At 43.4% G+C, this 20,061-nt stretch overlaps 1 protein-coding gene across 1 annotated transcript in view; it reads right to left on the minus strand.

Moving 5' to 3' along the window:
* Window positions 1–20,061, minus strand: part of BRINP2 (BMP/retinoic acid inducible neural specific 2) — a 331,421-nt gene that overhangs the window by 268,177 nt on the left and 43,183 nt on the right. Inside the window, 1 exon segment of the mRNA XM_040407224.1 lies at window positions 16,465–16,649. Coding sequence (XP_040263158.1) covers window positions 16,465–16,649 — 185 coding nt within the window.

Raw genomic sequence — 20,061 nt, forward strand, 5'->3', positions numbered from 1 at the left:
ATCACATGGTCCATCACCGTGGTGACATCACCACAGGTCCTAGCCGGTAGTTTATCATTAAAGAAGTAAAGAAGAGACCGGGAACTACGCGAACAAGAGGAGAAGGTGAGTTCATTATTTAATTTTTTTTAACCCTCAATTGATCACCTACTAAGCATTCTGTATTCAGAATGCTATTATTTTCCCTTATGACCATGTTATAAGGGAAAATAATAAAATCTACACTACAACTAACCCAAACCTGAACTTCTGTGAAGAAGTTCGGATCTGGGTACCACAGTCGGTTTTTTATCACGCGAGTGCAAAACATATTGCACCCGCGCGATAAAAACTGAACATCGGAACGCAATCGCAGTCAAAACTGACTGCAATTGCGTACCTAATCGCGCGGGTTTGCCGCAATACACCGGGACGCATCCGGACCTAATCCGGACACGCTCGTGTGAACCCAGCCTAATGGTTTCACTTTCACCTAAGCTGTCAGAGAAGATCTGTCTCAGGTAACAGAGACACAAAAGATGGCTCAGAGGAAATGGGAAAGTGACAGAGCCATCTTAGATCCCTGATAGATGCACTGCCTCTACACTGTCTCTGAACATCACAGGAGCCTGCCATGTGTCTGTAAGTGTGACTTATGCCTTCTTATCTTTTCTGTGAGATGAAAACAAACATAGCGGAAAGTAAGGGAAAGAACATCACAGCAGTACAGAGCTGGCAGATTTCCACAGAAGGGAGAGGTCCCCTGCTTCTGAGTAAAATGAATCTAACTGTGCAGCTGAGAATAATATAACTTTAAAAAAAAATCGGGAAGTCCAAACGTAATTGTTTCTTCACAGACATGATTGTACAAAAAAGAACAACCATTATGCAACCTTTTTTAAAAACTCAGGTTAGCTGAGTATCCAGAGGTTAGGTCAAGATTATCAAATTCCTGGAAAATCCTAGAAAACCCCTTTAAAATAATGACATGGATTACTCTACATATTTATTTATTTATTTTTATTTGTGTCATAATCCCTGCAAAAGAACAACATCCATGAAGTAATGATGCATAAAATGTAAGGAAATGTACCACTCACCAGTATAGACACTGGGTAATCTGTGAACGATGCGTGGACAGGATGCTGAACTAGTCATCAGTTGAGAAGGTAATCTGTGTAAAATACAAGGTTGCTCCTGTATAGGTACAGTACATTATGGTATCAGTCCATCATTATAAAAAAAAAAGTGATGTGTCCATTTAAAGGCAAACCTGCTTACACGTTTCAAACCTAGTGGAACTTTGAAAGGCGTAAGCAGTTTTGCCGTCAGATGGGAACATCATATTTTAGGTTGTTTTCAGTAAAGAGGGGCTGATTTTAACCATGATGTTGGAGAAACCTTACATGTTACCCTGATTGCCTATTCATCTAATACACTAAAACTGGACATGCATGTAAATGATGGTGTAAAATCAATAACAGTTTTGTATTAGGGATCGACCGATTATTATCGGCCGATATTCAGGATTTTCAAAGTTATCGGTATCGGCATCTATTTTGCCGATATGCCGATAACGAATCAGGAACATGTATCGCGCTGCTCTCAGCGGAATCCGTGTTCCCTCAGCAGCACAGGGGAGAAGGAAGCAGTGTCTCCCTCCCCCTGTGCCACTGCTGCCGCTGCCACCAATAAGAGGAGAGAGGAGAAGAGCAGGGGAGGGGCTGTGGTCACTGCGCCACCAACGTTAACTCACTGATTCATTCAAATTCAACAGGAGGCGGGAGCTGGCTGTAGAATCATATAGCCGCACCTGACCTCTATGACAAGTAGCTGCGATCCGCGGTAGTTAACCCCTCAGGTGCGGCAGGGGTTAACTGCCGCGGATCGCAGCTACCGCTCATAGAGGTCGGGTGCGGCTATATGATTCTGCAGCCAGCTCCCGCCTCCTGTATATGAATTAATGGGCAAGTTATCTTCATTGGTGGCCCCCAACCCCAGTATTAAAAACATTGGTGGCGCAGTGTGCCCCCCACCCAAGCCCCCAGTATTAATCATTGGTGGCAGTGACCACAGGGTCCCCTCCTCCTCATTGGTGGCAGTGGCAGCTTCTGATTGGAGCCCCAGCAGTGTAAGCCTGGGACTCCGATCGGTTACCATGGCAGCCAGGACGCTACTGAAGCCCTGGCTGCCATAGTCGGCTCCCTGCTGCTGTGTGCACAAAGCACAGAGCAGCAGGGAGAGTGTGAAGTCCTATTCACCCTGATAGAGCTCTATTAGGGTGAATAGGACAAGGGCTCTAGCCCCTAAGGGGGCTAATAGTAAAAAAAAAAAAACACAAACACCAAAATATTAAGTATAAATGAAAAAGAAAGATTTACAAAAATAAAAGCTACACGTTAACAATAAACATGTTCATTTTCAGCAGATTTGTGTAGGAATTTTTTTGTTTTTTCAAAAATGAAAAAGCACAGAATATCAGTATAAATTATCGGCTATCGGCCTGAAAGTTAACAGATTATCGGTACGGCTCTAAAAAATCAATATCGAACGATCCCTATTTTGTATATTTAGTTTTTTTCTCCCTTCGTCGCCTTGGTTGACCAGAATTACATTTCATGTAATTACTTTACAGATTGAGGGAAGTTTTCTAGAACATTGTTAATGTAAAGAGTTTCTCTGCTCATTTTGATGTGATTGTTTTGCTTTTGTATGAGGCATCGGTCAAATATGCGGAGGTTATGTTTTTGTTTTGTCATAAATGTCCCTCTATTAATTTTGGCTTTATGACTAGCAAATACTGACCCGCTTCTTGAAAAGGTTGTGTAATTAGTGTTGGCGGAGCCCGGAGAAAATGTTCATTTATGTAGATCAAAGTGCGGTAATTATAGGGTGTAATGAAGAGGCTTTTCCTGGAAAGTATATAACAGCCTTAATCAGTTCTCGAGTCTGTTCAACTCAACTGTCTCCTTTAATCCAATTGTTTTCCCATAAAAACGGGAGCTCTACAGTTCCCATTTTAGACATTTATGACAAATTCACTAGATAAACCATAAATGTCTGAAAGATGCAGGACCAGAGCAGACTGGCCATAGACCCTGCAGGAAATTTCCTGGTGGGCCAATGCCCAAGGGGCCACCCAAAACCTCCTCATGAGTCCCAGCCGGATACATAATGATCTCATGCACTCAGTAGCAATTAATTCTAGGAGAGTCAGGTACTTAGTAATTTGGTCAGCAACTACCCTCCTGAATTCATCTATATTAGTGTCCTTAGGACTGTAATACAGTCCAATATTGCAACAGTGGCATCAGTATTTTGTGCTGCATCATGGCATTTGGTTCTGCTGGGGCAGTATTTAGTATTGCAGTATTACTGGTCCCATCTACTTGTGTTGCCCCGCCTTCTGACACTTTGGACCTGCCTACAACATGGCACTTCTTAGTTTTTTTCCAGGACCACTTTTAGCTCGCAGTCCGCTCCTGTTCAGGACCCACACCTAGCTCAAGAATCCCCAACCCATTTGATGAGGTGGTCATCATATTCAAGCAGAGAATTAAGCAAGTGGTGGCCACAAATGTGAATGGCTCTCTCCATTCACTTCTAGGGGAATTCCTAAAACAGAAAAGCAAGATTACTCTTTGTGCCTGGCATTGCAGCTTCCTCTATTCAAGGGTAAATTAAATCCAGTATCTAAACAAACACACACACAAGCAAAGAAGAGCAACCAACACAAAGTAGTATCATTACTTTACGTGTCTTTGTTATTTGCTCTTGTTTCATCAGATATCACAATTGCAGACCATGAAGAATAAGTTAGAAAGGCAGTGGCAAATGGAAGATTCAAACTTATCGCATACACACACCAATTATGAAATTGGTGGTCCTGTGATTTGCTGTACGAATGGAGTGGCAGTTGGGCATGCCACTGCTATTCGATCGCTATGGAACTGCTGGGGAGTGTCTAGTGGCTATATCAGCAGTCCCATAATGATGAATTGGGTAGCAGTTCACATGTTTGACCACCACTCCAGTCTGACTGCACAAGACCACCATTTTCATGATCGGTGAGGATCTGACCACTGGAAACTGCATGGATCCCGAGATCCCTTCTTGTAGATAACGAAAATATAAATCTTGGCAGAAACTCTTAGACTTGGACAGGTGCAAGATCAAAGTTAGATGACCTACACATCCTAAGAATTTGGTAATTAGACCAGGGATGGCCAACCTGAGGCTCTCCAGATGTTGCAAAACTACAACTCCCAGCATGCCCGGACTACCAACAGCTATCAGCCTACAGCAGGGCATGGTGGGAATTGTAGTTTTACAACAGCTGGAGAGCCACAGGTTGTCCATGCCTGAATTAGACAGTTGCTGCCATGTTTCCTTTCCACAGATTACAGCTGTATGTTACATGCCAGAGAGGGGAAAACTGTAATCACCTTTTTTTTAAAGAAAAACGTAAAAAATTTTTTTTAAAGAATTGTAGAAAACACCAAATCTTTAAATCTTAGTGATGAACATGTATTTGGATATCCTATTTTTTGCTCTATAAGACACACCTGACTATAAGTTGCGGCTAAGTTTTAGAGGGTGGGAAAATAAGAAAAAAAATACTTTTCATTAGACCTCAGATCAGACCCTCCAATCTTTATTAGACCCCATAATCAGAACCCCAATCCTCATCAGACCCCAGATCAGTTGTCCAATATTCATCAAATGCCCATTCCTCATAAGACCTCAGATCAGACTCCCAAATCAGAACCCTAAACCTCATCACACCTCAGATCAGACATAAAATAAATATAAAAACATCTCATGCTACAGAACCAGCAGTGCTGCACTGTGACCTGATGTAGCACAGAGTCACATTATAGTGCACGCTTACGCGCACTACATACTGATGCTCTATGCAATCATTACACAGCAAATCATCGGCAGAAGACCATCGAGCATTGAGTATGCCATATTCACCACTCTCCGGTCCTACTGGAAGCACCCTTTTGGGGAGAAAAATACAGTGCATAACATTTTTGTACATGGCTCTACCATTTTAGCCATATACTGTAGTACTGTGGCTCAGGAATTACTAATTGGAATGGATAGCAAACATCTCTCTCATTTGAAACAGATCAGCATGGAGTTTGTCTTCTTCTTGTGTTTGCAAATGTTTCCTCAAGGTGCTCTCATTTCCTCCAGTCTTTTCAAAGGGAGCCTCTAACTATGCAAATGCTTGACGGAGGTACTGGTAAATACCGCTCGACTCCCCATAGTCATACCCCAACCCCACCTCAATTAATATGCCTCCCTCAACCCTCTTTACCCCAATAAAGACACTGACACTGCTTTTTGGATTAATTTGGCCACAGCAGCCGATTTATTACAAACATACATATAATATTATAACAATAATAACCTGATAAATGCCAACCAAAACACATTAACCTGTATGTCCCTTCTTTTCCGAGGGGGAGGTCCTTGAAGCCCTAAAACCCAAAACGACCGTGCCGAGGTGAGCCGACTTACCCCCAGCCGTTGACCACTAGCTCGGAGGCACCCCTGATGGCTCACCCTGACAGTTCCGCCACATCCGCCCAACAATCTTGGGAGTCCAGCCCCACCTGTAGGGCCCTCCCATCCTCCTTTCCCTCGAATCACACCGACTCCAAGGACCTCCCACTGCCTTACTGCCGTGACAATCTTCCCCTGACCCCTTGCTTCCTCCACGTCTCGACGTCCCCCTTTCTACCCTTTTCACCCCCTTTCTACCTCCTCAACATGGCGGGTGGGTGGGCGCTTGTCTCACAAAATGGCCCCTAAACCGGCTGCTGCTCCCCACTTTTAACCCCTCATACACTCCCACTAAATCAAACCCACCAATTTCTGTACTAGGGGGTCTCACTAACTACCCCCCTGTCATGGTCGCCTCCCCTAAAGGCTCCTGCCCCCCAGTCCGGCTCTACTATTCAATCTGCAAACAGCATGTTGTAAGGCAGAAGGAACTGAGCAGATTGATGTATTGCTTTGTGGGAAAAGATTCCGCAAAATGTCTAACTTGATTGATGGAAATTGCTCTTTCCATGCCTAGGAGTCCAGTGGGTGGTCCTACATATTGTTTGGCAATTTTCTCTGTAGGACTGTGCATACAGAGAAGTCTGTCAATCACTAAGTACGACTGCCCACTGGAATACTCTAAGCATAGAGGGATCAGGGATATAAACTATTGAAATCCAAGTTCTACTGAATCTTTTTCCCTAAAAATATATGTAAATTTGCTCAGATCCTCCTGCTTTAGAACATGATGTCCGCAGAACAGACGCCAGGTTTAACCTGACAGGTTCTCTTTAATTCATAGTTTTATTGGCGTCCTATGACAATGACCCTAATGTGTGTGAGGTTGAGGTGAATTTTTATTTTTTTTCGGGAACAAGGACTATAATGAGTGATTCAAATCTCTTTGCAAAGTTATGGAATATGCTGGTGCTATTTATGTATTTAATTGCAGACACTAAATACATAGGGGGATATTTATCATCTTCATTTGCCCCCCCCCCCCAAAAAAAACAAAAAAACTAAGTGGCTTTAAAAAGTTGCAAGCAGTGTGTTTATGACTTTTTAAATGCAACTTTTTGAAAAAAAAAGTCACAAGTGCCTCTTTTTACGCCACCCTCGCCAAAGGGCGGAAAAGGGGCGTGGCTAACAGAGGAGGCAAATTTATCTTCATTTTTAGGTGCAAATGAAGCCAAAGATTTACGGCAGGTCAGAGCTGTCGTAGTTTTCTGTTTATGATGAGTTGATCTCTTCATCATAAATTAGGTGCATCCTCTGGCTGCCTAGGGGATATCAAGACCGGTGCAGAATGTGCCGGTCTTGACAAATCTCCCCTATAAAGGGCATATAAATCTCAAACCTCTTTAGAAGTATTTTAAGGATATATTTGTAGCTCAGAAGGTGCTCCAGGGGGTTTGCATTTTGTTTTACTCCTGCTATTATCCATGTTAAATTAGGTTTTACAAAGTTCTCCACATCCTTCAGCGGAGCCTGTATCTTTATTTATAGCATATTATGGCTTCGCGGAGTTAATGCTACTTTAGTCAAATAGCAGTGGGTGTCTTTTTGTTACCTAACAGTGCATGGTATCAAAGGCTCATTAGAACAATCTTAGAACAATATTGGGGCTGACTTTGAATACGTCGGTTTGTACAGCAGGTCAACCTGGCATAATGGAGCTTATTCTCCAATATGAACCATGCAGAGTGCAGAGTTTTCTACAATACGACTTAACCATTTGTTTTAACATAGGAACAAAAAGTTGAAAATAAGTTTGGCATTAGAGCGTGCCTGACACCACAGCGAAACCTCCCGCAGCCAGTGTGCTCAAGATTCAGATAAGCAGAGGACTTTCATTTTATCTAGCAACAGATTATATAACGCATCTGCATGTCATGTCCTATGCTCATATGGCATAATTCTTAGTGATTGTGATCACTTACGCCAATCCTTGTCCCCAATGAGGCTCATAATGTCATTTCTATGTCTTAAGGCCCAGACAAATAGGGCAATTTTTGGAAACAAGCTTTCCCAATAACTGCCCTGTGTAAAGGTGCTGAAGATCACCCAATGAACAAGCAAAAAATTATTGGGTGAAAACATCATTGATGTGGAGACTAGTGATGATCGAGCATGCTCGGCCGAACACCAGTTTGGCTCGAGCATCTCGATGCTGGGCACATGGCGGTATTCAGCCTCCGCCCCGCACGTTTCTTACGCGCAGGTAAGTACTGCACTCACTGTAATGCCGGCTACTGGCATTACTGTGATTGGCTGGCCGGAACGTGTATATATACAGCACCCGTCGGCGCATGTTCGGCTCATTTTTAGTCAGGGAGATCTGTGCTGAGGAAGGGACAGACAGTGTAGGGAGTGATTTAAGAATATTTTTACCAACAAAACTTTTCAGAGACCCAAAAGACTTTTTAAGGACTATTGTGTGTGGCAGCAGCAATCTATATTTTTAGCGCAACCTGCGCTAAACTGCTAAAACTTTAAAGACCCAAAAGTCCTTCTAAGGACTATTGTGTGTGGCAGCAATATCTATTCTTAGCGCATCCTGCGCTAAATAGCGTACAATAGTTAGGCCGCTGCTGACAGCGACATTAGCTGCGCCACATCTCCAGTGTAAAGTGTGCTCATCCCCAAAAAATCGGTGACATCCAGTGTACTTTTTCCATAGATGGTGTCCGCTGCAGACAGTGACATTAGCTGCGCCACATCTCCTGTGTAAAGAGTGCGCATCAAAAAAATATTTGTGACATACAGTGTACTTTTTCAATAGACGGTGTCCGCTTCTGACAGTGACATAACCAGTGCCACATCTGCAGTGTAACGTGTGCGCTTCAAAAAAAATTCTGTGACATACAGTGTACTTTGTCAATAGACGGTGTCCCCTTCTGACAGTGACATTACCAGGGCCACATCTCCAGTGTAACATGTGTGGTTAAAAATGTATCTGTCAATACAGTGTACTTTTTCAATAGACGTGTCCGCTTCTGACAGTGATATTACCAGCGACACATCTGTAGTGTAACGTGTGCGCTTAAAACATTTATCTGTGACATACAGTGTACTTGTTTGTGTAGACGCTGCGGACAGTGACAATACTGGTGGTACCTCTCCTGTATAACGTTTCGTCATCCCAAATACCTGTGACATTCCCTGTAATTTTTCATTAGCCACTGGTGACAGCATTGACATTATTTGCGGGATATCTCCTGTGTGACGTTTCCACATCCCAAATACCTTTTTAAATTTGTTTGCGCATACACTTCCAAATCCTACGCTACTGTACGTGTGACAGACTTTAAATTATATATAACATTTAAAATTAAGGCGAGCAGTAAAGGACGTGGCAGTGGCCGTGATGCTGATGGTGCACGGAGAGGCCGTGGCCCTGGCCGCGTTGAAACTATGCCTGCTGCCAGAGCACAAGAAAAACAATCATCCACAATACCTAGCTTCATGTCCCAGTTTGCAGGGCGGTGCAGGACACCACTCTTGAAGTCGGACCAGTGCGACCAGGTGGTCGGTTGGATTGCAGCAGATAATGCTTCTAGTCAGTTAAGGACCACCCTGTCTTCCACCAAGTCCCGTCTCAGTAGCCAAGAGTCTGCTCAACCCAATCCTCACCCTGATCCTCCTTCCTCCCACCATGGAGAATCTGGGCAAACAAGTAATCCCACACTCGGATATTCCGAGTAGCTCTTTTCAGCGCAATTTCTTGATTTGGCCCTCTCGCCAAGGAAGCTTAAAGAGGAACAGATCTTGTGCCCTGATTCCCAAACTCTTGAGCATCCACAATCACAAGAATATGACGGTGGGGAATTACTGTTTAATGATGTGGCTGATGATGAGACACAGTTGCCAATAACTCAACGGCAATTACTGTCTCAAGAGGATGATGATGAGGATGAGACACAGTTATCAATCACTGAGGTAGTGGTTAGGTCAACAAGTCAGGAGGATGAGCAGAGTGAGGAAGTGGAAGAGGAGGTGATGGACGATGAAGTCACTGACCAAACCTTGGAAGGTGGAAAGCCGAGCGAGGACAGCAGTACAGAGGGGGAGGTATCTGCTGCACCGAAACAGGCTGGAAGAGGCAGTGGGGTGGCAAAAGGGAGAAGGCGGGCCACACCAAACAGGCCCGCAACTGTAAAAAATTGGTATGCCAATACCTCATCTTTACAGATTTTCATAACATGGATACACCTTTCATACGCATATTGATGACATACAACATTAACATACCTTTTTAGACCTGTGACTATAAGTGTGAAGTTATGCACTGAAAGTGATGATGCTGTTACAACCAGCTGACAGCTTAGAGTTTATATGCTCTAAAGTGGATCTGTGATGGTGGAGAACGCTCAATGGAAGAGCCTGCAGAGTTTAACCTACAGATTTGTACTGTACCTATGCTACTGTTTAAGCAAATTACCTAAAATGTCAGCCACTTACTGCTCTTTACAAATTTGGCTAAATAATTTGGGTATTTTTATATAGCTTGGGTAAACCTCAGGTCCAGTGAATAGAAACTCTGCAGAAGCTCCAGTTATATCAAGGAATTCTTCATTATTCCTCATTGTAAAAAAAAAATTATAAAAAAATGATAAATAATAAAAGAACATATATATACTCACCTATTTCACTACCTGCCGCTTGCAGCATTGCCACCTAAATCCCCCCTGTTACCATTACATAATTTTCTTGGCTACAGGGATGATGTGTCCATATGCCAATTACTGGCCTCAACAGCATAGGCCATATGACCATTGAGGTCGGTGACTGACTGCAACATATGGGCATGTCCCCACCACAGCCAAACAAGCAAAGTCTGGCAGGGAGAATCAGAGTAGGGGTGAAATAGGTGAGTAGGGCAAATACTAATCAGCGCTTCCATTATGGAAGTGCTCATTAGTACAGTAGGACTGGAGAGCAGTGAATTCAGCGCTCCTGCTGGTTGTCCTCCCCGCTACCTGGAAAAAGATGTTTGGTCGGTCCTCTTACTTCCAATCTGGGGCACAGCGCGTGCGTCGTGCAATGTACTGTGCCACCCTATATGAGTGGTGTGTTAAGTAGTACTATTCCTATCAGTTTAATCCCTGTTATGTCCCCTATCAGGGGACGTGTATCGAATATATTTTAGGAACCGGGAGATGGAAAAAGATGATTGGTCGGTCCTCTTACTTCCAATTTGGGGCACTGCACTTGCGCCGTGCAATGTACTGTGCCACCAGATATAAGTGGTGGGCAGTGGGCACAGAGCAGTCTGTGGGCCTGACACTCACTGGCAGGCAACTGCAATTATATTACAGAGGAAAAATTAAATGAATTTTTTATCTGCAAGGTGCTGTGACACCCTATATGAGTGTTGGGCAGTGGGCACAGTACAGTCAGTGGGCCTGACACACACTGGCAGGCAACTGCAATTATATTAAAGGGTAAAAATTGTATTACTTTTTTATCTGCAAGGTACTGTGCCACCCGATATGAGTGGTGTGCACACAGTACAGTCTGTGGGCCTGTGGCCTCTCACACACGGGCAGGCAACTGCAATATACATAGAAAAAAATATATAAAAGCAGACTGATGTACCAGCCCTAAAAAGGGCTTTTTGGGGTGCTGTCAGGACGCTGTCCTTAAGCAGATGAGTCTTTGAGGACTGGAGTGGACACAGAACACTGGCCTAGCTAACGATTTCCCCATTAATTCAGCATCAGCAGCAGCAGCACTCTCCCTGCTCTAACTAACACTGCAGCTTCAGAATGAATCTAAGATGGATGCTGTCCTTGCTTTTTGATAAAAGGTGGGAGGGTCTGGGAGGGAGGGTATGCTGCTGATTGGCTGGAATGTGTCTGCAGACTGTGAGGTACAGGTTCAAAGTTTGCTCAATGATGACGTATAGGGGGCGGATCGAACATCGCACATGTTCGCCCGCCGCGGCGAACGCGAGCAAGCGATGTTCGCCGGCGAATAGTTCGGGACATCTCTACCAGGGAGTTATTCTGATTTTCTGATTGGAGTTGGGAAGGAATTTTTTTCCCCTTAAGTGGGGAAAATTGGCTTCTACCTCACAGTTTTTTTTTTGCCTTCCTCTGGATCACAGGATAACAGGCCGAACTGGGAGGACAGATGTCTTTTTTCGGCCTTATAAGCTATGTTACTATGTTATTGTGTTACTATGTTAAATAATCAGTTCTATGCTTGCTTTAAAGCATAGATCTCCTAATCTGATTTTGTTTGTCCACCTTCCTTCTACAGCCAGGTCCATAAGTATTGGGACATTGACACAATTCTAACATTTTTGGCTCTATACACCACCACAATGGATTTAAAATGAAACGAACAAGATGTGCTTTAGCTGCAGACTGTCAGCTTTAATTTCAGGGTATTTACATCCAAATCAGGTGTACGGTGTATGAATTACAACAGTTTGCATATGTGCCTCCCACTTGTTAAGGGACCAAAAGTAATGGGACAATTGGCTTCTCAGCTGTTCCATGGCCAGGTGTGTGCTATTCCCTCATTATCCCAATTACAATGAGCAGATAAAAGGTCCAGAGTTCATTTCAAGTGTGCTATTTGCATTTGGAATCTGTTGCTGTCAACTCTCAAGATGAGATCCAAAGAGCTGTCACTATTAGTGAAGCAAGCCGTCATTAGGCTGAAAAAACAAAACAAACCCCTCAGAGAGATAGCAAAAACATTAGGCGTGGCCAAAACAACTGTTTGGGACATTCTTAAAAAGAAGGAACGCATCGGTGAGCTCAGCAACACCAAAAGACCCGGAAGACCACGGAAAACAACTGTGGTGGATGATCAAAGATTTCTTTCCCTGGTGAAAAAAAACACCCTTCACAACAGTTGGTCAGATCAAGAACACTCTCCAGGAGGTAGGTGTATGTGTGTCAAAGTCAACAATCAAGAGAAGACTTCACCAGAGTCAATACAGAGGGTTCACCACAAGATGTAAACCATTGGTGAGCCTCAAAAACAGGAAGGCCAGATTAGAGTTTGCCAAACGACATCTAAAAAAGCCTTCACAGTTCTGGAACAACATCCTATGGACAGATGAGACCAAGCTCAACTTGTACCAGAGTGATGGGAAGAGAAGAGTATGGAGAAGGAAAGGAACTGCTCATGATCCTAAGCATACCACCTCATCAGTGAAGCATGGTGGTGGTAGTGTCATGGCGTGGGCATGTATGGATGCCAATGGTACTTGTTCTCTTGTAGTTATTGATGATGTGACTGCTGACAAAAGCAGCAGGATGAATTCTGAAGTGTTTTGGGTAATATTATCTGCTCATATTCAGCCAAATGCTTCAGAACTCATTGGACGGCGCTTCACAGTGCAGATGGACAATGACCCAAAGCATACTGCAAAAGCAACCAAAGAGTTTTTTAAGGGAAAGAAGTGGAATGTTATGCAATGGCCAAGTCAATCACCTGACCTAAATCCGATTGAGCATGCATTTCACTTGCTGAAGACAAAACTGAAGGGAAAATGCCCCAAGAACAAGCAGGAACTGAAGACAGTTGCAGTAGAGGCCTAGCAGAGAATCACCAGGGATGAAACCCAGCGTCTGGTGATGTCTATGCATTCCAGACTTCAGGCTGTAATTGACTGCAAAGGATTTGCAACCAAGTATAAAAAAATGTAAGATTGCTTTATGATTATTATTCTGTCCCATTACTTTTGGTCCCTTAACAAGTGGGAGGCACATATGCAAACTGTTGTAATTCCTACACCGTTCACCTGATTTGGATGTAAATACCCTCAAATTAAAGCTGACAGTCTGCAGTTAAAGCACATCTTGTTTGTTTCATTTCAAATCCATTGTGGTGGTGTATAGAGCCAAAAATGTTAGAATTGTGTCGATGTCCCAATATTTATGGACATGACTATATATCGTCCTCCCACACCCGCACCCGAATGCACTTTATGTCTCTGCATATACATATACAGCACACAAAAATTGTATACACAGAGCATCTTAGGGTAGTTGGTTCTGTACACTATAAGGAGTAAGATGAGTAGATGGGAACTCGGCTTTGTAGATTGTGTACAACACTAATTCTAGAAAAACAGATAAATCCCAAGTGCTGTGTCTTTCACACTGAAGACCATATATGAGTCTGGTGTACAATTAGCCCAAGTGATGTAAAATGACTGGAAGATATGGCCACACTGCTGTGTAGTCAGCAGAAGGAATTCCAAGGTGGATAAAGTGCAGATATCTTACAGTAATTGAAGACAATTTATTTCAGGAGCAGCCAGCTCCCCTTCGTTATGTCCAATTACCTGAAATGTCTTCAATGAAGCTATCTGCACCTTGGATTTCCTTCTTTTTACCACTACAGCAGCGCGGCCATATCTTCCAATCATTTTGCATCACATGGGCTTGACATACACAGATACTGGCTGGGTGGGTCAGGATAACAACTACCGTCACACGCAAACATTGATAGTGCAGCCCTAAATTTTCTGGATCCACTATCCCTACCCACTTGTACGATCATCCTAGGCAGCGACCCACCCACTGGGTGACAGTCCCTATACTGCAATATGTGAAGGCGGCAGACAATCAGGAACTAACAAACAAATGAACACGGAGAGAACAGTCGTAATGAAAAAGGATCAAAAGCCAGTCAGTAAATACAGTACAAGTACAGAACGCCAGAGGCAAACAAGAAAACAAACAAAAAAAAAAACGCCAAAGAGTCAGAACCAGGAAATCAATACGATACCAAACGCCAGAAGCAGAAAATGTCACAACATCCAACCCATAAAGCCAAAAGCCAGAGGAATCTTCAATAATTGCAAGGAACAGTAGGTGGAGCCAGAGAACAGAAAGTCACTGGCATCTGTACTCTGCAGAAAATGGCCTTTATACTGAAAGAAAGGCAGCTCATGCTGGCGTGCCTGCACACCAGGTGGAGCTGCTTCTGTGAGCCATGATATTCAGGAACCTCCTCATTGGTGTGGAGCTCCGACATCAGCAAGGGCCTTCTTACGAGCCTGCTTTCCCCGGCAACCGGACTGTGCTGACGGGGAACCATGACAGTGACTTTCTCATGCTGCTTTCTGTATACTTTCTATAAAAGATGGTTGGATCCAGGGGTGCAGCTATATGGGGTGCAGTGGTAGCAGTCGCTACCGGGCCCAGGAGCCTGAGGGGGCCCAAACACCCTTGTGCCGCATAAGAAAACACCAGTATTACAGAAAGTGCATGCTGGTCAAATTACACTTCTGGCTGGAGGGAAGGGGTTAGGTCAAGAATTTATCTTTTGCCATTACAATTTTTGCCTCAGGCAGTATGAGAGCTATGTGCTCCCCTGCCCCTGGCCACAAAGCACTGAGGGAAGGGGGGCCCAAGATGAACTCTTGCACCAGGGTCCATGAGCCTTTAGCTACGCCCCTGGTTGGATCCCTTTTACAAATAAGAACTTTTACATTTTGTATAAGCTCTCGAGAGCAGGAACCTTAGGCCTCTTGTTTGAGTTTTTAATTAGTTTGTTACTATGTTATGTCTAATTTATCTGTGCATGTACCCTCCGAAATGTAAATTGCTAGTAGGGTTAACAAGGACATAGAAACATGAAAATATAGAAGAATTATGGCCGAAAAAGACCATAATGGTCCATCTAGTCTGCCCTTATAGTATTTATTTTCTATGTCTCTATTTGAGTAACTATGATAGATATGTGTATACGTGAGTGATAGCACTATATCGATGTATGTGCGTTTTTTTTATTTTTGTATTTTTAGCCTTTGCATGCTGGATCTCTAATTCTTAGTTTATTCATGTCTACCCATAGAGTACACACAGAGACAGGGGATTCTGCTTCCTAACTCTCTGTCACTCAGAATCATTCAAAAGCATTATATGGGACATTACAGAGAAGTTCTGAGGAGTATAGATGTGAATAAAGCACTTAGGATGAGATACAACACTCACTATTAACTGCTGACCCATGTCTGTGTTGTCTGGTCACTGCTTCTCTCTGCATTTCCTCTCTTCCCCTCCTCCTGTTCTGCTCTATAGACATCTATGTATCCAACCTAATCCTTCAGTGAGCAGAAGGCACACCTTGGTCTCACAAGATGGATTTCTCACAAAGCTCAGAGAGAAATTTAGCTTAGAAAAGTGGGAGGAAGAAACAGCTGATAACTCTAAAACAAGACACTTATCTGTTATAGTATATGTTACACAGTTTCTTGTATACGTCTTTTGAGCTATGCAAAATTGTGTGAAAATACATTGACCGTTTAATAGGCATCTGTCAGCAGATTTGTTCCTATGAAACTGGCTGACCTGTTACATGAGCACTTGTTGGTCCCATGTACATATTTGCTCGCATTGCTGAGAAAAATGATGTTTTAATACTTGCAAATGATCCTCTAGGAGCAATTGGGGAGTTGCCGTTACACCTAGAGGCTCTGCTCTCTCTGAAACAGGGCCAGGCAGTGAAAACGTTATCATGCCTGGGTCTGACTTCTCAAAAAGTGCAGAGGGCACAGCAGTTGCAGAGTCTGGAGTAATGGCAACGCCCCCGTTGCTCCTAGAAGCTCATTTGCATATATCAACGTATCATATTTCTCAGCAATAAGGGCAAATATGAACATAGGACCAACACTGATGCCTCCAGCTGCCAAGAGCACATGTAACAGGTCAGCCAGTTTCATACCATAGGTACAAATCTGCTGACGGATGCCCGTTAAAAATATAATTACTGCTGAATGTCCAACCACATCTGCTGGCAGTTTGTTCCAAGCATCTAGTACTTTTTCCGTAACATAATATATTATGACATTGCCTTGCCAAGCGAGCTTGTCTCCACACTGTTCTCATGATGAACTCCTATTTTCCTAAGCCCTGTATGTGAGACCCAAGGTTTAGGTTGCGATGTTGGTAAACTCACCTCCCAGCACAGCAGAAAGTAGAATATGCGTGCCATACTTCTTTATCAAGTTCTCTGTGATTTGCGAGGAGGTGGGTCTCCTTCCCAACTGACGGATGTTCCGGACAAACTCTGGAGCTAGTGTTAGGTTTGGAAATTCCTTACTCTCCAGCGCCATGTTCTTCACTTTCCAGCGACCAAACTCTCTGAGAAGATAAAGAAATTATTTTTTTTCACAACATATTCAAGAGTAAAATGTTTAAAATAAAAATAAATTACATTTCGCTTGCTCGACGTAAAGCGTATTGTTCTTCGTATTTGCTTTATTTAACAGATGGAAGTGCCATACCATTTCCCAGCAGTAGACGCTGATGAAGCCGTGCCTCTAATGGACGAATATTACAGAATTTGTAGAGCACTTTAATGCGTTTTTAAACCAATATTCCATCGAATGTGCATTTTTCCTAATAACCTATTAGGAGACTACAATCGCATGCACGCATATCATAAAGCAGCATTGACACAGACTTCGTGTCTAATTAAATGGCTCCACCAGAAGAAGCACTCATCCACAGGTTGGCACCGCTGGAAAGTTCTTAGTGAAGTACTTACGTGACCGCAGTATATCCAAAGTATGAAGTGTCAAGCGTACGTTAAGTTCTTAAATGTTGCATCAAGTAATATGACTGTATTCTAATTGCTGCATGGACCAAAGTAAAACTACTGGTTTCCTACTATTATGGAATTTCAATGAACGCTTATAAATTTATGAAACTGGCGTGATAATAGGACATGAAAAGTTTCACCAAACTTTCCATGAAAGTTCACTTGTCTAAAATAATGCTACCTTTATTATATTTATTGTACATTTCTGCTTCAGGTTAGTATGAGATTAATGGAATAGCACAGAGCGGCTCTGGATAGAGGGGTAGTTACCTGCTGTGCTTTCTAAACTGTTTTTTGCCACCTACAAAATGCAGCCGGAGAGCCACTATGGGGATAATTGATCTCTATGACAACCTTTGCCTGCCACCCACATAGACCATCACTGTCCATCAAAGTGCAAACACATTTTCTTCACATATTTATTTTTCAGTTTAAAGGGAACCTGTCACTAGAGATGGGCGAATCGAATCCCACAAAGTGGAATTTGATCAGAATTTCAGGATAGATTTGATTCGCCTAGAAGCCGAATTTCCTCATGCTTTGTGTCAGCGAATTAATTTATCCTGAAATAGTATAAAAAAAATAAAAATTCAAACTTACCATCCTCCATTTGCTCGCGACAGGCCTCCAGCCTCCATCTTGCTTGAAGATCTCGGCCAAAATCCCGTGATGACGTAAACAAGTGCCGCACAGGATTTCGGCCGACATCTTGAAGCAAGATGGCGCAAACGGAGGCAGTAAGTTTGATGTAATTGTTTTTTTATTGCTAATTTTACACTGTTTTTAAACTCAGATGCCGCGATCATGTATGAACGAGGCATCTGAGGGGTACAATGACGGGGGCGGCGCTATCGCAGCTCCCTGTCATTGCACCCGCTACTTACAAACAAAAGCGCTTTGTGACGAAGTAATTTGTCACAAAACAATTTTTATTTTTTTATTCGGCTGAGCAGCCGAATCAAATTTTTAAGAACTTTGCTCATCTCTACCTGTCACCATGAAAATGCAATGTAAGCTACAGGCAGCAGGTTATAGAGCAGAAGGAGCTGAGCAGATTGATACACAGTTTCATATAAAGCATATAAAGCAGTTTAAACATACCCTTAGGCTACGTGCACACGACAGGTTTTCAGAACCATGTCCTATTTTTGGTCTTTTTCACGCCTGTACAGACCCCATTGAAATCTCTCTGAACAGCTGAGCAGGCCAATACAGAAACTATGAGGCACAGTGATCAGGCAAATGCGGTTCAGCAATTTGTGAAGGTTGAGACCTCAGCACCTGGATCCTCACAGATCAAAACTTCTAATGCAGGGGTCAGCCACCTCCTGCACTCCAGCTGTTGTGAAACTACAATTCCCAACATGCTCCATTCACTTCTGTGGGAGTTCTGAGAACAGCCAAGCAAGTGTGCATGCTGGGAGTCGTAGTTTCACCACACCTGGAGTGCCGGAGGTTGCTGATCCTTGTCCTAAGGTTTTTTTCACATTTGTATTATAGGTCTCCGACGTACCTGTTGCCCAAAAAAAACTGACTGAGGGGTGTGATATACCTAAAATATACTTTTTAACATAGAAAGTATAAAGTGCATTTGTATTGTGCATCAGTTGTGTGCGGTTCTGCTGCAATACCGCAGCTATATAGAGGAACAAGCGCTATTAGAACAACTATTTGAAACGAGTGTGATATACCTGTTGCCCTCAAAAAAACTGATTGAGGGGTGTAATATACCTGATTCCACAAAATACTGATTAATGGGTTTGATATACCTGCTTCCACCAAATATTATTTGAGGGGTGCGATATACCTGCTTCCACAAAATAATGATAAAAAGGTTTGATATACCTGCTTCCACCAAATATTAATTGAGGGCTGCGATATACCTGCTTCCACAAAATACTGATTAAGGGGTTTAATAAACCTGCTTCCACAAAATAAACCTGCTTCCACAAAATACTGATTAAGGGCTGCGATAAACCTGTTTACACAAAATACTGATTAAAGGGGTTGTCCGGGTTCAGAGCTGATCTCATCTCATCTCATGCTCCGATGCGCTCCCGTGCCCTGCGCTAAATCGTGCTGGGCACGGACTCTTTTGTTTTCAATAACACACAGCCGTTGTACTGGCTAGGGCAGAGCTAAATCCCGCCCATCATTGCCGGTGACGTCACCGGGGTTCCTGTCAGCCCCATAGAGAGCCCCGGTACGTCACCGGAACTCCTAAAAATGCCTTTGCCCTGCGCAATTTAGCGCAGGGCAAAGGAGAGCATCGGAGCATGAACTGCTCCGATGCTCATGTCAGGGGGGCTGCCGGGGTGAAAATGGAGGGATGTCCGGGTTCAGCTCTGAACCCGGACAACCCCTTTAAGGGGTTTGATATACCTACTTCCACAAAATACTGATTAAGTGCTGCGATATACCTGCTTCCACAAAATACTGATTAAGGGGTTCGATATACCAGTTTCCACAAAATATTGATTGAGGGGTGTGATATACCTGCTTCCACAAAATACTGATTGAGGGCTGCGATATACCTGCTTCCACAAAATACTGATTAAGGGGTTTGATATACCTGTTTTCACCAAATATTGATTGAGGCCTGCGAGATACCTGCTTCCACACAATACCGATTAAGGGGTTTCATATACCTGCTTCCACCAAATATTGATTGATGCCTGCGATATACCTATTCCAAAAATACTGCTCTTCTCTAGGAACATAGGCACAGGGTCATTTTGAAAAATGACAGGTAGAGGAAGAGGCAGGCCGTTCCACAGGGGTGGTAGGGGTTGGGCAGGTGCACCAGGCCGGAGCCTAAGTGGGAAGTTGGAGAAGGCGCATACGATTACTTCAAAGGGCACACCAGAGTTGGTTGAGTGGCTCACTCACGCTTTCGCTTCTGCACCCTTCTCATCCTCTGTATCGGCACCCTCCTCACTCTCTGCTGTGTGC

The sequence above is a fragment of the Bufo bufo genome, chromosome 9, assembly GCF_905171765.1.
Source record: "Bufo bufo chromosome 9, aBufBuf1.1, whole genome shotgun sequence".
Taxonomy (NCBI): Eukaryota; Metazoa; Chordata; class Amphibia; order Anura; family Bufonidae; genus Bufo; species Bufo bufo.